Source organism: Oncorhynchus kisutch, linkage group LG2, assembly GCF_002021735.2.
Source record: "Oncorhynchus kisutch isolate 150728-3 linkage group LG2, Okis_V2, whole genome shotgun sequence".
Taxonomy (NCBI): domain Eukaryota; kingdom Metazoa; phylum Chordata; class Actinopteri; order Salmoniformes; family Salmonidae; genus Oncorhynchus; species Oncorhynchus kisutch.
Genome location: NC_034175.2, coordinates 36,086,014 through 36,107,884, shown reverse-complemented (window position 1 = coordinate 36,107,884; position 21,871 = coordinate 36,086,014). Strand labels below are relative to the sequence as shown.

Genomic DNA, 21,871 nt, shown 5'->3' with positions numbered 1-21,871 from the left:
TGCCATTTAACTTGGGTCAAACGTTGGGTCAAACATTTCGAGTAGCCTTCCACAAGCTTCCTACATTAAGTTGGATGAATTTTGGCCCATTCCTCCTGACAGAACTGGTGTAACTGAGTCAGGTTTGTAGGCCTCCTTGCTCGCACACGCTTTTTCAATTCTGCCCACTCATTTGCTATGGGATTGAGGTCAGGGATTTGTGATGGCCACTCCAATACCTTGACTTTGTTGTTCTTAAGCCATTTTGCCACAACTTTGGAAGTATGCTTGGGGTCATTGTCCATTTGGAAGACCCATTTGCGACCAAGATTTAACTGACATCTGGAGATGTTGCTTCAATATGTCCACAGAATTTTACTACCTCATGTTGATCTATTTTGTGAAGTGCACCAGTCCCTCCTGCAGCAAAGCACCCCCACAACATGATGCTGCCACCCTCGTGCTTCATGGTTGGGAGGGTGTTCTTCGGCTTGCAAGCCTCCCTATTTCTCCTCCAAACATAATGATGGTCATTATGGCCAAACAGTTCTATTTTTGTTTCATCAGACCAGAGGAAAGTTCGCATAAAAGTATAATCTTTGCCCCCATGTGCAGTTGCAAACCTTAGTCTGGCTTTTTTAAGGTGGCTTTGGAGCAGTTGCTTCTTCCTTGCTGAGCGGCCTTTCAGGTTATGTCGATATAGGACACGTTTTAGGGTGGATGGAGATACTGTTGTACCCGTTTCCTCCAGCATCTTCACAAAGTCCTTTATCTGTTGTTCAGGGATTGATTTGCACTTTTCGCACCAAAGTACGTTCATCTCTAGGAGACAGAACGCGTCTTCTTCCTGAGAGGTATGACGGCTGCGTGGACCCGTGGTGTTTAGACTTGCGTACTATTGCTCCCAAGGATGAACCAGACTTGTGGAGGTCTCCAATTTTATTCTGAGGTCTTGGTTGATTTCTTTAGATTTTCCCATGATGTCAAGCAAAGAGGCGTTGAGTCTGAAGGTAGGCCTTGAAATACATTCACAGGTACACCTCCAATTGACTCAAATGATGTCCATTAGGCTAGAAGCTTCTAAAGCCATGACAACATTTTCTGGAATTTTCCAAGCTGTCAGCAGGGAACTCTCCAGATTTTCCTGGTTGTAATATAACTGAAATAACTGTTTGATACACGGAACTAGGAAGTACTGAATTGAGTGATATGTGGGTTGTCATTTGAGTAAATAGGGGAGCTAATTTGTCCCAAAATGTTGAATAGAATTCCATGAGAAAGCCATCTTATCCTGGTGCATTTCTACATGCGAATGTTTTAACAGCATTTAATATTTATTATTGGGTCATCTGTTTTTAGTCATTTTTTGTCTGCTGATAATTGCTTCAGAGTTGAGTTAAGAAGGCTATAGGATCCATCCAACTATTGTTAAATTCTGATTTATATACATTTTCATAGAAGCTTTTAAAGTGGTCATTAATCGTGTTGTTGTTTCATTACAGCTTTGAATCTTTATTTTTTTAAATGATTACTAGTTTAGCATGTATTCGTTTTGTGAGAGCTGCGAGATATTAACCAGGTTTATTTGCCATTAAGCAGCATGTAGCTAAACAGGCGAGGCGCACTGAAGGCCTGGTGCGTGGTGCTGGCACTGGGTAGAGGACATGCACAGGTAGCCTGGTGCGGGGAGCTGCCACCGGAGGACTGGTGTGTGGAGGTGGCACTGGATAGACCGGACCGTGCAGGCGCACTGGAGCTCTTGAGCACCGAGCCTGCCCAACCTTACCTGGCTCGATGCCCACTCTAGCCCGGCCAATACGAAGAGCTGGTATGTACCGCACCGGGCTATGCACCCGCACTGAAGACACCGTGCGCTCCACAGCATAACACGGTGCCTGCCCGGTCTCTTTAGCCCCCCGGTAAGCACAGGAAGTTAGCGCAGGTCTCCTACCTGGCGTAGCCATACTCCCTGTGAGCCCCCCCCAATACATTTTTGGGGCTGACTCTCGGGCTTCCATCCGCGTCGCCGTGCTGCCTCTTCATACCAGCGCCTCCCCGCTTTCGTCGCCTCCAGTTCTTCTTTGGGGCGTCGATATTCACCAGGCTGTGCCCAGGGTCCTTTTCCGTCCAATATTTCCTCCCAAGTCCAGAAGTTGATCGCTGCTCCTCACGATAAACAGGGGGAGTTGGCTCAGGTCTGAACCCTGACTCTGCCACACTCTCCCTGAGCCACCCCCCAATACATTTTTGGGGCTGACTTTCGGGTTTCCTTGCCAACCGTGTTCCCTCGTATCGTCGGCTCCTATCTCCGGCTGCCTCTGCTCTCCTAAGTGCCTCCACCTGTTCCCATGGGAGGCGATCTCTTCCAGCCAGTATCTCCTCCCAAGTGTAACAACCTTTGCCATCCAAAACGTCTTCCCATGTCCATTCCTCCTTTCGCTGCTTCTGCTGTCGCTGCCTGTCACCACGCTGCTTGGTCCGTGTGTGGTGGGTGATTCTGTTACGGCTTTCTTCCGTTGAAGGAGAGTCGGACCAAAATGCAGCGTGGTTAGTTCGATACATGTTTAATGAAAACGAATACGATCAATACAAAAACAACAAACGGAAAATGTGAAAACCTATACAGCCTGTCTGGTGAATACAAACACACTGAGACAGGAACAATCACCCACACAACACACAGTGAAACCCAGGCTACCTAAATATGGTTCCCAATCAGAGACAACGAGAATCACCTGACTCTGATTGAGAACTGCCTCAGGCAGCCATAGACTATGCTAGACACCCCTACTCAGCCACAATCCCAATACCTACTAAAACCCCAATACCACAACACAACACAAAATAACCCCATGTCACACCCTGGCCTGACCAAACAAATATATAAACACAAAATACTAAGACCAGGGCGTGACATCCTTGGTCTTCATATTGCCTCTTGCTTGGTGTTTCCTCTTGCTTAGTGGTGTTGCAGACTCTGGGGCATTTCAGAACAGTTGTATATATACTCATGTGACACTTAGATTGCACTTAGATTGCACACAGGTGGACTTTATTTAACTAATTATGTGACTTCTGAAGGTAAAATTGGTTGCACCAGATCTTATTTAGGGGCTTCATATGCACACACCACTTTTCCGTTTTAAATGTTTTAGATTTTTTGGGGGACTATTTTGTTTATGTCCTTTACATGAAATCCAAATAAAAATAATTTTTAATTACAGGTTGTAATGCAACAAAATTGGAAAAACGGCAAGGGGGATGAATACTTTTGCAAGGCACTGTCGAAAGAACAATCGACTCTGGGTTGACCAATACCAGCCCTAATGTACCATGCATTTCACTGGCATCGGCTATTTTTGGCATTACTTCCTAGAGAAGACCAGTTACTTGTGGACAATAGTCCAGATTGTTGTGTGAGGAGGGGGAAGGAATATTGTCTCAATTTATGATAAACAGGTCTTGGGCATCACTGTCTGTAGCCTATTGTTCTTATCTGTTTTTCCTCTATCGCTCCTCAAGGCACTGGGCTCTCTCTCAACTGAAAAGGGTTTGCTACAGCCTGTTCAGGGCTTCATTAGTGCTTGTGAACTCCATTCTCTGTGTTCCCTTCCATACCCGCAGTACTGCCGGGAATTGGAGTTGAGACTTGACTCATTTTTCCTCCAGTGAATGTCTGATCGGAATGAATTGCTTGCGTTTTTTCTCAGTCTAGAAGACAGGTCCTGGAAGAATCGAATGGACCGGCCCTGGACCTTGATCTCATTGTCCCCATGTGCCGTCAGAATGTTGACTTTGGTCTGATAGTTCCGCATCTTAAAAGGTTACCATGCAAGGGTATTTAGAGTTTTTCTCCTGATCCTCTGGGGATACATCCATGCCAAGCTCCTCCGATATCAGCTTAATCATGTAGGACAATATTCTCATATTATTTTGTCTCGATCTGTTTTCTAGCTGATCCAGTTAATCTTCTAAAGTTTGCACCATTGTTTCCAGAAGGTCCATTTTGTTGTCTTTTCATCCACACTCCGCCCTGTATATGCATATCTGGCACGATAGGCTACTTTCCTTTCAAGCAAATCTACATTTTTAACAACAGATTGTTTGTTTTGGTGTTCTACCAGAGCATTTTAGTTATGTTTTCCTGGATTTCCTTCAGCTGTCCGTTGCTCTCATTTGCATCTAATAGTTAGTATTTTTCTTTTCCTCTAAGGGAAGGTTTGAGTCTCAGTGTCGTTTTACTGAAAGACTGTTTCCCTTTTGTGTATAACTGACCACTCACTCTCTCCTGGTTGCTTGTGGATATATTTATTTATCGCTTTTAAAGGGTTAATATAAACCATGTTGTCTGGCTTCTACATATAATCACAGTTTAGATGGTACATCACTGAGCTACTATCTCCCCATGCATCCTAACGGTACGCACATGTAACTACATAGTAATTAAAATGGCACTTCACTTTACATTAAGTACATTGTAAATAAATGTATATCCCTTGTAATTAGAGAGTTTGTTGTTAAATATTGCTTAATTGTAAATACAATGTAACATAAAGGGTTAAACTTAATGTTATCCTGTCTGTTAATTTCTCCTGGTTAGCCTATTGTCTGCAAAGGTTGTTACATTGTAACCACATAGTAATTATAGAGGTTACACCCTACTGGGTTTCACTTTACATTAAGTTGCTTGATCCCGAGTAGCTACATGAGAGTTACGAGTATATCCTATGTAAGTACATTGTTACATTACACTTGATTCGGTACGGCCTTTGAGCCAAAACGGAGAATACCGTCGTGTTTGTGACCGTCTCATCTTTCCATAGAGGGTTCGGACGCTACAGACAATTTTGTCTCATGGTCTGACAAACACCGCTCTCGCTCTGTCACCTTTGACCACAGATTTGGAAGTGCGGCATAAGCAGATGCGGTGGATTTAGATGTATCCTATGAACAAAAAAACATATCTACCTTAAACGGACAGATTTTAATGGGGAATTTTGTATTATGGTAATTCGATTTCGTGGGGGCTCGGCCATCGACCTTAGGGGATTAATAACATCAGTAGTTACAACTGTGGAGTAACCAACAACTGAATGTGTAATTACACATTCCTTCTTCCAATTGTGTAATAACTGATTCCTCAACAACCCTATTACCATGTAATTACATAGGTTTTTACTATGTAACTACTATATTGTTAACACAGTCATTACTGTGTTAGTTACATAGTAATAGGGACAACTTAATGTAAAGTGTTAGTGCATTTTTAAACTTTCATACACTACACGTTTGCATTTCCTGCACTGCAGGACAATTCTCAGCAACAAAAGAGTGATCAAATTAAGATCCTAAATCTGTATGGTGAGGACTGTAGGTTGTAAGTGTGTTCCTACATTTGAGATGAGATAGCAGGTCTGGGCTCCTGGACATAGAGCTCAGCGGAGCTCTCGGCGTCGCCATGTGGATTGCGAGCGATGACCGTGTAAAAGCCCTCGTCCTCATTGGTGACATGAGAGATGATGAGGGAGTGACGACCTCCCTCTTGTAAGATACGCACATCATCGCTCTCTACAAGTGTATGGTCTGAGGAGAGAAGAGGACATACAGACATCGTCTCCATAGTGATTTAATTTGCAAAACCTTCAAATTGTACATGCTGCAAACAAGTATAACATTAGTAATGTAACAATGTGCACCTGCACTGTCAATGTAGATGTAAATATACAGGTTCATACATGATTAAATTGACCCTGAACAACCGTGTAAACTACTGTATGCTCTTGAATAGCAATAAGAGCTAATTTGGTGGTAAACTAGCCTGGTCCCAAATCTGTGTTGTGCTGTATATCCACTCCACTGACAGTGCAGGTACACATTGTTACATAGTAATTATTACTGTTATACTTGTTTGCAGTGTGCACAATTATATGGTTTTGCCAATAAAATCACTATGGAGACAATGGCTGTTTGTCCTCCTATGGTTATTGTCATGTTTGGCTACATAGCACAAACAGATCTGGGACCAGGCTTGGGGAACATAATGAACATAGTGAACATCTCCTACCGAAATGTCCCCAGCTGACTCTGGGAGGTGGTGTTCCGCTGACCTTGCAGTCAAACCGGGCGTTACGGCCCTCGATCACCTCTAAGACGTCCAGTTTACGGGTGAATAGGGGCTCGATGGAAGGAATGACTTTGAGTTGGCCACTCGAGGTCAGTTCCTCTAAAACGAAAGTAAAGACCAAAGTAAAGCAACGAACTTGAAAATTAAGTTGAAAAGGAAAAGAAAGCAAGAAAATGTACAATACCGGTTTATTAATTCAATGGTCATTCAACTTATTTCAAGAGTTACAATTTGATTCTGGGAAGTTGATGACTTATTCCTAACTACACATTTATTCATCTATATAGTGTGTATGTATATTATCTAATGATATACCAAGATTAAAAGTGTGTTTAAAATAGAGGAAACGTTTGGTTATTCTACCGACATGAATGAAAATGAAGAGCATGACTCTTCTTGCAAGACCCTAGAGATGAAGAGAACCAGTGAAGTGGGTGACAGTGCAGTTAAGAGTTCACCTTTGGCCGAGGTCAGTTTGCACGTATACATGCCGCTGTCATCCTCATGCACTGAGTTGAGGAGCAGCCTGCACCTCTTCCCATCAAAATGCATTTTGCAGTTGAGCAGAGCCGGCTGGATCAGCTTCCCATCTGCTAGCCAATCGACGTCTGTGTCCAGTGGTCCAATTACGTGGCACTCAAACATGACTGTCTCGCCGGCATCCGCCGTAATGTCCTTCACTGGACGGATGATGGTGAGGCCTGGCTCCACCGGGGGCACTATGGGATGCACAGGACAAGAGTTAATATTCTGTCAACCCTGTTTCATGTTCGTCATCTGTCAGTGTGCAGAGTGATATTTAAAATATCACCTGCGTTTTCAAAGCGGGGGAATAATACGTCATGCATTTTAGTCTTATAAGGCATGATAGTCAATGATCTATATAACATTATAAAGGATGTTGTAATGAATGACATGAGTTTATAGCTTATATTAACAAGCTGCACAAGAACTCACTACTGTAATGGTCCATGTACAAAGGGGCTCAGTGACTCGTGTTTGCATCTCAATGTGAAAAAAACTGTTTGCATCGTCTTCACAAAGAGGGCAACAGATGCTACTGAACCAGAAGTCTATGTGTCAGGGGAGAAGCTCCAGGTGGTATCTGATTTTAAGTACCGTGGCATCATAATTCCAACCTCTCTTTTAAAAAGCATGTGAAAAAGGTCATTCAGATAATCAAATTCAACCTAGCTAATTTCCGATTTATACGAAATTATTTGACTACAGAGGTAGCAAAACTGTACTTCAAATCTATGATACTCCCCCACTTCACATATTGCTTGACTAGTTGGGCCCAAGCTTGCTGTACAACATTAAAACCTACTCAGTCTGTCTACAAACAGGCTCTCAAAGTGCTTGACAGGAAGCCCAATAGCCATCATCACTGTTACATCCTCAGAAAGCATGAGCTCCTGAGTTGGGAAAATCTTGTGCAATACACCGACGCATGTCTTGTATTCAAGATCCTAAGTGGCCTGGCTCCCCCTCCACTCAGTATTTTTGTTAAACAGAAAACTCAAACATATGGCAGCAGATCCAGAAGGTCTGCCATGAGAGGTGACTGTATAGTTCCCTTAAGGAAAAGCACCTTTAGTAAATCCGCATTCTCTGTGAGAGCTGTCTGGAATACACTGCCTTCAGACACACATTTTTATTTATTTTACTAGGCAAGTTAGTTAAGAACAAATTCTTATTTTCAATAATCACTGTCACTGTTCAAATAAACCTACTATTAAAATTATAGACGGATCATTTCTTTATCTGTGGGCAAACGTACAAAATCAACAGGGGATCAAATACTTTTTTCCCTCACTATATCTCCCTCACTAACTTCAAGCATCAGCTGTCAGAGCAGCTCACAGATCATTGCACTTGTACATAGCCCATCTGTAAATAGCCCATCCAACTACCTCATCCCCATATATATTTTTTATTTTTTTGCTCCTTTGCACCCCATTATCTCGACTTGCACATTCGTCTTCTGCACACCAATCGCTTAAGTGTTAATTGCTAAATTGTAATTACTTCACAACTACGGCCTATTTATTGCCTTACCTCCCTAATCTTACCTCATTTGCACACACTGTATATAGATTATTTCCTATTGTGTTATTGACTCTACATTTGTTTATTCCATGTGTAACTCTGTGTTGTTGTCATTGTCGCAATGCTTTGCTTTATCTTGCCCAGGTCGCAGTTGTAAATGAGAACTTGTTCTCAACTGGCCTACCTGGTTATATAAAGGTGAAATAAATAAATAAAAAACACATCCAATTGACTGAAATTATGTCAATTAGCCTAAACAGAAACTTCTAAAGCTATGACATCATTTTCTGGAATCTTCCAAGATGTTTAAAGGCACAGTCAATTTAGTGTATGTAGACTTCTGACCCACTGGAATTGTGATACAGTGAATTATAAGGGAAATAATCTGTCTGTAAACAACTATTGGAAAAATTACTTGTGTCATGCATAAAGTAGATGTCCTAACCAACTTGCCAAAACTATAGTTTGATAACAAGAAACGTGTGGAGTGGTTGAAAAACAAGTTTTAATGACTCCAACCTAAGTGTATGTAAACTTCCTACTTCAACTGTACATACAGTAGCTCACACAAATTGTTATCCAATGTTATGTATTATTTGATTGGCTTACAGCAAAGAGAGGAATTGGAAATAGAAAAAACAACCAATTACTGTACCTTTCACTTCCAGTTTGCATTCACATTGCTTTGTTCCATACTCGTTGATGATCTTGCAGGTGTACACTCCTGTGTCCAACTTCTGGGGTGAGTTGATGGTCATTTCAAAAGTGCCGTCCTCAGTCTCACGCACAGTGTGGCGCAAGTCTGTTTTTATCGTCATCCTGTCCCTCAGCCTGAACCAAGGGAGAGTTCTATATTTAGAAATGTTTCCAGATGTTTCCAGATGTATTACAATGTACTGTGAACAGGAGTATATTGGTTTCATAAAGATAACAGAAACCTAGCAACCATTGTCTTGCCAATGTGAACCATGACAACGTGGAGCATGCACAAAACACTAATGACAAGATATGTGTGACTAGTGTTTTTCAATATTAACAATATCCTGTATATGTTACGGCAGGCTTAAAGTGGAATTGACAGCGTTTTAACTACTTTGCACATATGAAACAAAAAGACAATCATAATATCAGTCAAAAATATCAAATTCCCAGTTTATGCTTAAAAAAAGAACTTGATAAGAGGTTTTGAAAATAGCTTCTATTTGACTCAAAATTCCATGACGTACAGTAAGGCATTGCTGACAGAATAGATGTTCAATGCAAGATTATCATAATTCAGCAATAATAATATAATTTACATTTCTTGGTAGTCCCAAAAAATATTGCTATCAAGTTGTAAATCACAGCTGGCTAGTAGATTGTTTGCTGCCGCCACCCATTCGGGATGCACTGTTTCAGTTACAATTACAAAATATTCAGAAAAAAATTACTGTAAGACTAAGAATGTCAATACAATCAAACTAGCAAGGGCAATGATCACAAGTCAGTCATTACGTGGCTAATGGGCTAGTGCATGTGTCTAACACAAGGCTTAAAGGCTGAATAGGAAACACAACCACGCAGCAGAGGGAAAGTGTAGAGACACATGCCACATTCTGTTACGCGGAGTGAAACAGGGGAACCCAAGAACAGACTCAGAAGAAGAAACTGTGATAAAGTAACCAAGGTATTTATTGGAACACAGGGGGAAGATGGAGTCCAGGTCAGGGGAAGCTCAGGTGGGTTGCTGGAGATCAGGTGCTGAGGCTGAGGCTGGAGTGAGAGGGGTTGAGACAGGGTAAGCAGGTCCGGGGAGAATCCAAGGGAGTAGTAGAGTGGGGGATCCAGGACAGAGTAACAGGATGACAAGACGTGAAACAGGAGACAAAGACCAGAGTCAGAGCAGGCAGAACTGTAGAGGATAGGGAAACAGCATCAGGCAGGGAAACAGAAGGATTGGGAGGCACCCAGCGTATCCCTCCCAGGTCCTTCGATGAGAGCCATACCTTTTGACCCTGGGTATAGACTGGAGCTGAGGCCCAGCGACGGTTGGCTTGGGACTGGGTCCTCAGCCCTTCCTCCAGGTACGGTGACAACAGCGCAGATGGTCCTGGACAGAGGGAACCGCAAACTCAACCTCTTGGGTGGGGAAAAAGGGAGGGTTGGTAACCCAGAGCACACTCGAACGGTGACATACCTGACGAGGCGGTGGTGAGAGTGTTGTGGGCATATTCAACCCAGGGTAGCTGAGCGCTCCAGGAGGAAGGGTTGGCAGAGGTCACGCAGCGTAGGGCAGTCTCCATCTCTTGGTTGACCCGTTCGGTCTGGCCGTTGGTCTGGGGGTGATATCCATAAGAAAGACTCACATTGATACCAAGAGCTGAACAGAAGGGTCTCCATACCTGGGAGGTCAACTGGGGTACTCTGTCGGAAACAATGTCAGTGGGGATGCATGTAGACGAAATACATGGGAAACTAACAGGTCCTCAGTGTCTCTGGAGGACGGTAGCTTGGAGAGGAGAATGAAGTGAGCCATTTTGGAAAACCTGTCAATAACAGTGAGGATGACAGAGTTACCGTTAGATGGGGGAAGGCCAGTGACGAAGTCCAGAGCTATGTGTTACCAGGGACGACTGGGTAAAGGAAGAGGGCGGAGCATACTGGAAGTGGGTTTAGTGGAGGTTTTGTTCCGGGCACAAACCGTACAGGCTGAGACACACTCTCAGACATCTCTCTCCATGGTGGGACACCAAAAACGCTGATGCAGGAAGGCGACGGTCCGGTTCATACCAGGGTGACAGGTGAGGTGGGTAGAATTGCACCACTGAAGAACTTCAGAGCGAACATAATCTGGAACAAATAGAGCATTACTAGGATTGTTACCAGGGTCAGCCTGGTTCTGCTGAGCCTGGAGGATGAGGGACTCGATCTCCCAGGTGACGACGGCAACGATGCAGGTGGATGGCACAATAGCTTCTGGCTTGGTACCCGTGTTGTCGGTGGTGAACTGGCGAGAGAGGGCATCAGGCTTGGTTATCCTCGAACCAGGGCGATAAGTGAGTGTGAAATTGAATCTACCGAAGAACAAGTTCCACCTGACTTGCCGGGAGGTCAGACGTTTTGCGGTCGGGATGTAGAACAGGTTTTAATGGTCAATCCACACGATGAAGGGGTTTACATTGCCCTTCAGTCAGTGACACCATTCCTCCAGAGCCAGCTTAACTGCCAGGAGTTCCTGGTTACCGATGTTAAAGTTCCTCTCTGCAGGTGAGAGCTTACGGGAAAAGAATAAACATGGGTGGACATTCTGATCAGAGGGGGAACGTTGAGACAGAACAGCACCTACACCGGTGTCAGTGGTGTCCACCTCCAAGATGAACTGGAGTTCTGGGTCAGGCTGAGTAAGGACCGGGTCGGAGGTGAAGTGACGCTTGAGTTCCAGGAAAGCTGCCTGCCTCAGGCGTCCAGTGGAACGGAGTGAAGGTGAGAGTGGTGAGAGGTGCTGCTAGACGGCTGTAGCTACAGATGAAACATCTGTAAAAAGGTGCAAACCCAGGAAACGCTGTAGCTGCTTTAGGTTGGAGGACCCAGGCCACTCTGTCACTGCCATGACCTTGGCGGGGTCCATAAGTAACTGTCCCTGTGCAATAATATAACCCAGGAAAGACACTGTGGCAGCATGGAACTCCCATTTTTCAGCTTTAACAAAAAGCTTGTTCCACTCGTCCCCCTCTCTTATGAGGACAAGGTGGTAGGCATTCCGGAGGTCGAGTTTGGCACCATGGAGGGGGCAAAAGCAGAGCTGATGAGTGGCAAGGGGTACTTCTTAACAGTGAAATTATTCAGCCCACGGGAAGTCCATGCATGGCCTCAGTGACCCATCCTTCTTCTTCACAAAGAAAAACCCAGTACCCACCGGGGAGGAAGATGGCTTGATAAGTCCTGCAGCCAGAGAATCCTGGATGTAACTCTCCATAGCCTCTTGCTTGGGACGAGAGAGGTTAAACAACTGGCTACTGGGGAGAGGAGCTCCAAGCTGGAGGTCAATGGCGCAGTCGTACGGCCGATGAGGCGGTAGCAACAGGGCGTGGTGCTTGCTAAATACAAGAGCTAGATTGTGATACTCGGGAGGAACTGATGACAGGTCCGGAGGTTCTGGAATGAACTGAGGCACAGACAAGGCAGGGGGAAAGGCAGAATGTAAACAATTATAGTGACAAAATTAATCCCAACTTGTTACCTTTCCGGTGGTCCAGTCAATCTGTGGGTTGTGTAGCTTTAACCATGGATGGCCAAGAACTAGGGGAGTGTAAGGACAGGCAATTATGTGGAAACTGATATTTTCCTGGTGATTTCCATAAATACGCAGGATGATAGGGACGGTTCTCTCACAGACACGAGTGAGGAGCATTCCATTGAGAGCGTTGGCATCAAGAAGTGAATCGAGTGGAACAGTGTCCAGGCCCAACTGGGTAACGACACCTCGGTCCAGGAAGCTCTCGTCAGCGCCCGAATCGATGACAACAGACAGAGGAAAAGCCTGGCTCCGCCACACAAGGTTGCCTTCAAGCAGGGGTCTGGGGGAAGATGGGCAGGCAATTTGGCTCAACAGTATATCCCCACTACTGCTGATCCCCCTCTTTTGCTGGACACAGGGAACAAGTGGAGACAAAGTGACCAACCTGGCCACAGTATAGGCAGTGCCTAGTGCAGATTCGTCTTTGCCTCTCCCACGGAGAGAGACAGGCCGCGGCCGAGCTGCATGGGTTCAGGATCTGGACGAGCCTGGGATGGGATGCAGTCGGAGAAGGAGAGCAAGGCAATGAAGCAGATGTTATGGGACATGCAACCTTATCTACCAAATCAAATCAAAATCAAATGTATTTATATAGCCCTTCGTACATCAGCTGATATATCAAAGTGCTGTACAGAAACCCAGCCTAAAACCCCAAACAGCAAGCAATGCAGGTGTAGAAGCACGTGGTGTAGAAGAAGGTGTAGAAGCTCCCTTCAATGCTCACGGAGACGGTAGTCGATGCGGATAGCGAGAGAGATGAGTTCATCAAGTCTATCAGGCTCATCCCTGGACACCAACTCACCCTTGAGGGTCTCAGTGAGTGCGTTCCAGAATGCTCCCTGAAGGTCTCCTCATTCCAGCCTCTCTCAAGGGCGAGGGTGCGAACCTTACATGCCATCTCAGCAACACTATGGGGGCCTTGACGGAGGTACAGCTGTCGTTTAGCGGCATCCTTACCGCAAACCGGGTGGTCAAAGACTTTCTTCATCTCCTCCGTGAATCTGGAGTAGGAGATGTGGACTGTCTCTCCCACACCGCTGTGGCCCAGGAAGGGAAATATTGGCCTCTTCGCTAGCATAAGAGTAGGGCTGTTGCTCAAATACTAGTGAACATTGTACTAAAAGGCTCTGCAAGCTCCGAGGTTGCGCTCGGGAGTCTGAACAAATGGCTCTCGGGGCAGAGAAGAAGGACTTTGGACGGGTTTGAGCTCTGGGCAAAAGGTTCAACCCTGTAGGTCAGACAGACTCCGGTGAAAACTCCTTGATGTGCTCCAGAAGGGCTTTCAGGGCTTGGTCATGTTGCTCAAGAAGGGCGCCTTGGCCAGCGAGAGTTTGGTGGAGAGTCGGAGAGTCTGCTGGGTTCTTGGCCAGATTGTACTTTTGCGCGGAGTGGAACAGGGGAACCCAAGAGCAGACGAGGACGAGGAAACTGGGATGAAATAACCAAGGTATTTATTGGAACACAGGGGAAGATGGAGTGCAGGTCAGGGGAAGCTCGGGAGGGTTGCTGGAGATCAGGTGCGGAGGCTGAGGCTGGGGTGAGAGGGTTTGAGACAGGGTAAGCAGGTCCGGGGCGGAATCCAAGGGAGTAGTAGAGTGGGGGATCTAGGACAATGTAACAGGGTGATGAGACGTGGGACAGGGACCAGAGTCAGAGCGGGCAGAACTGTAGCCGATAGGAAAACAGGCACAGCAGGGTAACAGGATCTGAATAGTAACAAAAGCTAGAAGCGTAGACTGACTGAGCAGAGATTACAATCTGCCAGTGTGGAAGTGGAAGGACTGAGTATTTGTAGAGGTCTTGATTATGGAACGGGTTGCAGCTAGTGTGGATCTGCTCAGAGAGAGAGGGAGAGTGAGATAGCACAGGGGAAGTGGCGGCAGGTCAAGGAGACACTGGATGGGCACTAGAGGGCGTGGCAGGAGCAGATGTGACACAGGTACTAGCTAGGATACTAAAATGTTGCTGTCAGGCTTTGGTTTTTAAAGCTTGACAATGAATAACAAAAAAACAAAACCTGCAACAAAACACAATGCAAAAAAGAAACATGTAGGCAACATTTGAGCAGGTCCTAGGTATGCTATTCAACTACAATTTATTTTGAGTGCACCATACAGAAATGCATCTATGCAGTGCAAAAAAATGAAAAACATGTTTTAAGTTTAAATGTTAAAACAACCTATACATTTTTGTTATTTGGGGTTATTTACTTTTTGATTATGGTTGCAGCATATTATGCACATCTGCAAGCATAGCAGCAAAGGCTGGACAAATATTATTTATCTCTTTTGTTTATCGCTGTGCACAAGAACACCAAGGTAACCTGCCTAAATTACTACCAACTCATTGCACTCACGTCTGCAGTCATGAAGTGCTTTGAACAACACCATTATCCCACAAATCCTAGACCCACTCCAATTTGCATACCAACCCAACAGATCCACTGATGACGCAATCTCTATTTCACTCCACACTGCCCTTTCCCACCTAGACAAAAGGAACACCTATGTGAGAATACTATTCATTGACTACAGCTCAGCGTTCAACACCATAGTGTCCTCAAAGCTCATTACTAGAGGTCGACCGATTAATCGGAATGGCCGATTAATTAGGGCAGATTTCAAGTTTTCATGACAATCAGAAATCAGTTTTTTGGGCACCGATATTTTTTATAGCTTTATTTAACTAGGCAAGTCAGTTAAGAACACATTCTTATTTTCAATGACGGCCTAGGAACGGTGGGTTAACTGCCTTGTTCAGGGGCAGAACGACAGATTTTCACCTTGTCAGCTCGGGGGATCCAATATTGCAACCTTACAGTTAACTAGTCCAACGCTCTAACCACCTGCCTCTCATTGCACTCCATGAGGAGCCTGCCTGTTACGCGAATGCAGTAGAAGCCAAGGTACGTTGCTAGCTAGCATTAAATGTATCTTATAAAAAACAATCAATCAATCATAATCACTAGTTATAACTACACATGGTTGATGATATTACTCATTTATCTAGCGTGTCCTGCATTGCATATAATCGATGCAACGCTGGGGGATGATTTAACAAAAGCGCATTTGCGAAAAAAGCACAATCTTTGGACGACTGTACCTAACCATAAACACCAATGCCTTTCTTAAAATCAATACACAGAAGTATATATTTTTAAACCTGCATATTTAGCTAAAAGAAATCCAGGTTAGCAGACAATAGTAACCAGGTGAAATTGTCTCATTTCTCTTGTGTTCATTGCACGCAGAGTCACGGTATATGCAACAGTTTGCGTAGCCTTGCTCATTGCGAACAAATTTGCCCGAATTTTCCGTAATTATGACTTAGCATTGAAGGTTGTGCAATGTAACAGCAATATTTAGACTTAGGGATGCCACCCGTTAGATAAAACACCGAACGGTTCTGTATTTCACTGAAATAATAAACGTTTTGTTTTCGAAATGATAGTTTCCGGATTCGACCATATTAATGACCAAAGGCTCATATTTGTTATTTGTGTTATTATGTTAAAATTAAGTCTATGATTTTCACAAGCACAGCGCTGTTTATGACTTCAAGCCTATCAGCCTAATGGCTAGTGTAACCGATGTGAAATGGCTAGCTAGTTAGCTGGGTGTGCGCTAATAGCGTTTCAAATGTCACTCGCTCTGAGACTTGGAGTAGTTATTCCCCTTGCTCCGTGGCTTTTGTGGAGCGATGGGTAACGCTGCTTTGAGTGTGGCTGTTGTCGATGTGTTCCTGGTTCGAGCCCAGGTAGGGGCGAGGAGAGGGACGGAAGCTATACTGTTACACTGGCAATACTATAGTGCCTATAAGAACATCCAATTGTCAAATGTATACGAAATAGAAATGGTATAGAGAGAAATAGCCCAATAAATACTATATTAACTACAACCTAAAACCTCTTACCTTGGAATATTGAAGTCTCATGTTAAAAGGAACCACCAACTTTCATATGTTCTCATGTTCTGAGCAAGGAACTCAAACGTTAGCTTTTTTACATGGCACATATTGCCCTTTTACTTCTCCAACACATTGTTTTTGAATTATTTAAAACAAATTGAACAATTTTCATTATTTATTTGAGGCTAAATGGATTTTTATTGATGTATCATATTAAGTTAAAATAAGTGTTCATTCAGTATTGTAGTAATTGTCATTTAAAAAAATAGTCCGATTAATCGGTATCGGCTTTTTTGGTCCTCCAATAATCGGTATCGGTGTCGAAAAATCATAATCGGTCGACCTCTAGACTAAACACCTGCCTTTGTAACTGGATTCTGGAATTCCTGGCGGGCCGCGCGCAGGTGGTAAGGGTAGGTAACAACATCTGCCACGCTGATCCTCAACACAGGAGCCCCTCAGGGTTCGTGCTCAGTCCCCTCCTGTACTCCCTGTTCACCCATGACTGCATGGCCAAGCACGACTCCAACACCATCATTAAATTTGCAGACGACACAACAGTGGTAGGCCTGATCACCGACAACGTGGTGTCAGGATAACAGCCTCTCCCTCAACGTGATCAAGAAAACGGAGATGATCGTGGACTACAGGAAAAGGAGGGCCGAGCACGCCCCCATTCTCATCGACGGGGCTGTAGCAGAGCAGGTTGAGAGCTTCAAGTTCCTTGGTGTCCACATCACCAACAAACTGTTATGGTCCAAACACATCAAGACAGTCATGAAAAAGGGCACGACAACGACTATTCCCCCTCAGGAGACGGAAAATATTTGGCATGGGTCCTCAGATTCATGACCCGCCAAACCACTCTTCTTAACACCCACCCGCACCAATGTGTCGGAGGAAACATCGTTCAATTGACGACCGAATTCAGCCTGCAGACGCACTGGCCCCCACTAGGAGTTGTTAAAACGCAATGACAAAAGTAAAGCCCCCCCGGCCAAACCCTCCCCTAACCCGAACAACGCTGGGCCAATTGTGCACCGCCCTATTGGTCTCCCGGTCACAGCCAGTTGTGAAACAGCCTGGGATCGAACCTGGGTCTGTAGTGATGCCTCAACACAGTGCCTTAGACCGCTGCTCCACTCTGTAGGCCCAGTGCTATATTTATTCATAATAAAACAATGGCCAATTGGGGTCGCAGAGTTGCACATTAAAAAACAAAACAAATAGGCTAAGTCTGGTCCGCAAGTTTTTAACATTTTTATATGGCCCGTGCACTGATTGAGTTTGACACCCCTGAGCTAGCGTATCTATGTATGTAACTAGCTATTTATTTATCAAGCTAAAAAGATGCCATCTAACATTAGCTAGCTAGCTTGCTATGCTGAACTTGAATGACTGTTATACACAGTTAGCCTATCTCTTAGTTGTCCATCAAATGTATTTGGCATCGAGCAAAAGGGTGGGCAGACAGGCAGGCAAGTTCCCATTCAGTTGTCAAAACGTGGGTTGGTACATGCATGCATTGGCAGGCAAGCTGCAGAACAACGAGCAGGCTACTATTCCCAATTGTTTATCAGTGCAATTCTGACAGCCACCTAGCTGAAAAAGTTTGAAATGGTTTCTCTAATGTTCCCTTGTTATATTTTAGCTGATCTCGCTCTGGCTAGCATTTGTTTTTGATCTTGTTGTTGTTAATGTGCATAGGTAACTGAAGGAGAGAGAGCAAACCTTTTCATGGTTGTTTGTGAAGTTTCCAAATGTAAGAGGACTGCAGTGGCATTTACATACATGCAGAAATCCATTTAGGTGCATTTTGTGGCTTTTGACGAATGTGTTCTAATGATCTAAAGTCACGTTGTTGCTACTGCAACAGGGTGACTTTCCAGCCCAATTCAAAGTGAATGATGGCAGGCCCGTGTGGCAAATGGCTTATTTGCATATAGGCGTACTGTAGCTCTGATTGGCTATGGCTATGGCACCGGTCTGCGTGGACTCCTGTCCTGGACAGATGTTTTTATTCAGTTTTATTTACTGCATTATCTATTAATTTTGCAAACGTACGGCCGCTTTCCCACTCTATATTGCTATAGAATTTTCACAAATTGTCACACCCTGACCATAGTTTGCTTTGTATGTTTCTATGTTTTGGTTGGTCACGGTGTGATCTGTGTGGGCATTCTATGTTGGATGTCTTGTTCGTCTATTTCTATGTCTGGCCTGATATGGTTCTCAATCAGAGGCAGGTGTTAGTCATTTTCTCTGATTGGGAACCATATTTAGGTAGCCTGGGTTTCACTGTGTGTTTGTGGGTGATTGTTCCTGTCTCTGTGTTTTGCACCAGACAGGGCTGTTTTTGGTTTTCCACGTTTATTGTTTTGTAGTGTTCGTGTTTATCTGTTTTTATTAAACATGAATCAATATAACCACGCTGCGTTTTGGTCTGCCTCTACTTCACCTAAAGAGAACCATTACACAAATGCCTTACTATATATATATTCCCAAAAATTCTATGAATTTATGCTTCTCAAAAAAAAAACACCTGGGGGTGTATATGAACAGATTTGAATAAGATTTAATCTGGCTAAAATGCTGTCAGTTCCACATTAAACAAAGAGGAATGAGTTGAGGATTTGATGGAGTCAGGAAACCTACCAATAAAGCATGGGTTTGGGCTGCCCACTTATTCGGACAGACATGGTGACCTGTTGACCTTCAATGACCTCTTGATCATTCATAGTTACCTGTTAAAAAGGATGATGAGCCAGTTTTAAATTGGAACGGAGAACACAGACTAATTTCCATGCTGTAACTTTTAAAATGTAAACTACACTATATGGAACATCCACTGCATGGAGGCAGCGCCTTCAGATTTAGTTAGAAGCAACTTATAGATTCAATCCATTTCCAGTGTATTGCAATACCAATAAAAAAAAATTGAACAAAATATAATTGCAAATATCATACTGATCCCTTGCCCCAAGTATACCACATCAAGGTCCTACAGTATAATGGAAAGTCAATGAAAGCCAGGTGATAGGCACCAAAGAAGCAGCGTTATAGTCTCACCTGGAAGGCAGGAGGCTCCTTGAATCGAGTGTCAATTATCTTCCTGGGCTCTGGGCTTCCACAGTCCATGCCTTCCTCCAGTGGGCTGAGGTACTCTTCATCAGATGTGATAGGGCTGCTGATGTCCCTAGGAACACAAATGGTCCCCTGCAGCTCCTGCATAGGCTCTGTCAAATACACATTATAATCAGATAAAGAATAAAATAGGAAATATACTTGACTTTCCATGTTGTGATCACAGTATCTGGAGAACCCACCTCCGAAGGTGAACAAGGCTTTACTTTTATTGTGTCAGTTAAATGTCATTAGGAAATGTGGAATCCAGTCCAAAAAAACAGATATAATCAACCATGAATAGTAAACATAGAAAGGTTTTGCTCTCTCAATTTAATGTGCTTTATTGGCATGGGAGACATAGGTTAACATTGCCAAAGCAAGTGAAGCAGATAATATACAAAAGTGAAATAAAATAAAAAAATTAACAGTAAACATACACAAACGGGAAATTAAACTAAACATAAACATGGGTTGTATTAACAATGGTGTTTGTTCTTCACTGGTGGCACTTTTCTTGTGGCAACAGGTCACAAATCATGCTGCTGTGATGACACACTGTGGTATTTCACCCATTAGATATGGGAGTTTATCAAAATGGTGTTTGTTTCCAAATTCTTTGTGGATCAGTGTAATCTGAGGGAAATATGTGTCTCTAATATGATAATACATTTTGCAGGAGGTTAAGAAGTGCAGCTCAGTTTCCACCTCATTTTGTGGGCAATGTGCACATAGCCTGTCTTCTCTTGAGAGCCAGGTCTGCCTACTACGGCCTTTCTCAATAGCATAGTCATAGTCAAAGCTTTCCTTAAGGTTGGGTCAGTCACAGTGGTCAGGTATTCTGCCACATTGTACTCTCTGTTTAGGACCAAACAGCATTCTAGTTTGCTCTGTTTTTTTGTTAATTCTTTCCAATGTGTCAAGTTATTATCTTTTTGTTTTCTCATGATTTGTTTGGGTCTAATTGTGTTGCTGTCCTGGGGCTCTGTGTGGTCTGTTTGGGAACAGAGCCCCAGGACCAGCATGCTTAGGGGACTCATCTCCAGGTTCATCTCTCTGTAGGTGTTGGCTTTATTATGGAAGATTTGGGAATCCTTTTAGGTGGCTGTAGAATTTAGCGTATCATTTCTGGATTTTGATAATTAGCGGTTATCGGCCTGATTCTGCTCTGCATGCATTATTTTGTGTTTTACATTGTACACAGAGGATATTTTTGCAGAATTCTGCATGCAAAGTCTCAATTTGGTGTTTGTCCCATTTTGTGAATTCTTGGTTGGTGAGTTGACCCCAGACCTCACAACCATAAAGGGCAATGGGTTCTATAACTGATTCAGGTATTTTTAACCAGATCCTAATTGGTATGGCGAATTTTATGTTAACTTTGATGGCATAGAAGGCCCTTCTTGCCTTGTCTCTCAGATCGTTCACAGCTTTGTGGAAGTTACCTGTGGTGCTGATGTTTAGGTCAAGGTACATGTATGTATAGTTTTTTGTGTGCTCTAGAGCAACGGTGTCACGGCTGGCTGAAGGACTGGACCAAGGTGCAGCATGGTAAGCATAAATGTTTTCTTTATTCAAAATGACGCCGACAAATGAAGAACATAAACCAAACCGTGAAGCTTTGGGCTATGTGCCCTGAACAAAGACAAAGTTAACTTCCCACAAAACAGGTGGGGGAAAAGGGTACTTAAGTATGGTTCTCAATCAGAGACAACGATAGACAGCTGTCCCTGATTGAGAACCATACCAGGCCAAGACATAGAAATACAAAACATAGAAAAAAGGACATAGAATGCCCACCCTAGTCCCACCCTGGCCTAACCAAAATAGAGAATAAAAAGCCTCTCTTTGGCCAGGGCGTGACAGTATCCCCCCCCCAAAGGTGCGGACTCCAGACGCAAAACCTGAGTCTAAAGGGGAGGGTCTGGGTGGGCCTTCTTACGGCGGCGGCTCGGGTGCGGGACGTGGACCCCGCTCCACCTCAGTCTTGGCCCACTTAGGTGGTGCCTCTGGAGCGGTGACCCTCGCAGCGGGCCCTGGACTGAAGACCCTCGTAGAGGGCGCCACTGGACTGAGTGGCGCCGCTCTGGCGGCTCCGGACAGGAGGGAGACTCTGGCGGCTCCGGACAGGAGGCAGGTACAAGACTCACCGGGCTGGGGAGACACACAGAAGACCTGGCTCTGGGAGCAGGCACAGGACTCACCGGGCTGGGGAGACATCCAGGAGGCCTCTTCCTTGGCCGAGGCACCAGATACACTGGGCCGTGGAGGCGCACTGGTGGCCTCGAGCACAGAGCTGGTCTCACCCGTTCTAGCTGGATGCCAGCTTCCATCCGGCAAATGCGGGACGCTGGCACCGAGCACACCGGTCTGTGAATGCTCCGCCTCAACACTGTGAGCATCACCCCATAGCA

At 44.4% G+C, this 21,871-nt stretch overlaps 1 protein-coding gene across 1 annotated transcript in view; it reads right to left on the bottom strand.

The window, feature by feature from the left end:
- Positions 1 to 21,871, bottom strand: part of spegb (striated muscle enriched protein kinase b) — a 123,971-nt gene that overhangs the window by 51,072 nt on the left and 51,028 nt on the right. The window contains exons 7-12 of the mRNA XM_020453670.2: positions 19,404 to 19,570; positions 18,990 to 19,078; positions 8,808 to 8,983; positions 6,562 to 6,822; positions 6,044 to 6,202; positions 5,373 to 5,562 (exon numbers count right to left, since the gene is read on the bottom strand). Coding sequence (XP_020309259.1) covers positions 5,373 to 5,562; positions 6,044 to 6,202; positions 6,562 to 6,822; positions 8,808 to 8,983; positions 18,990 to 19,078; positions 19,404 to 19,570 — 1,042 coding nt within the window. The remainder of the gene's footprint in view (positions 1 to 5,372; positions 5,563 to 6,043; positions 6,203 to 6,561; positions 6,823 to 8,807; positions 8,984 to 18,989; positions 19,079 to 19,403; positions 19,571 to 21,871) is intronic.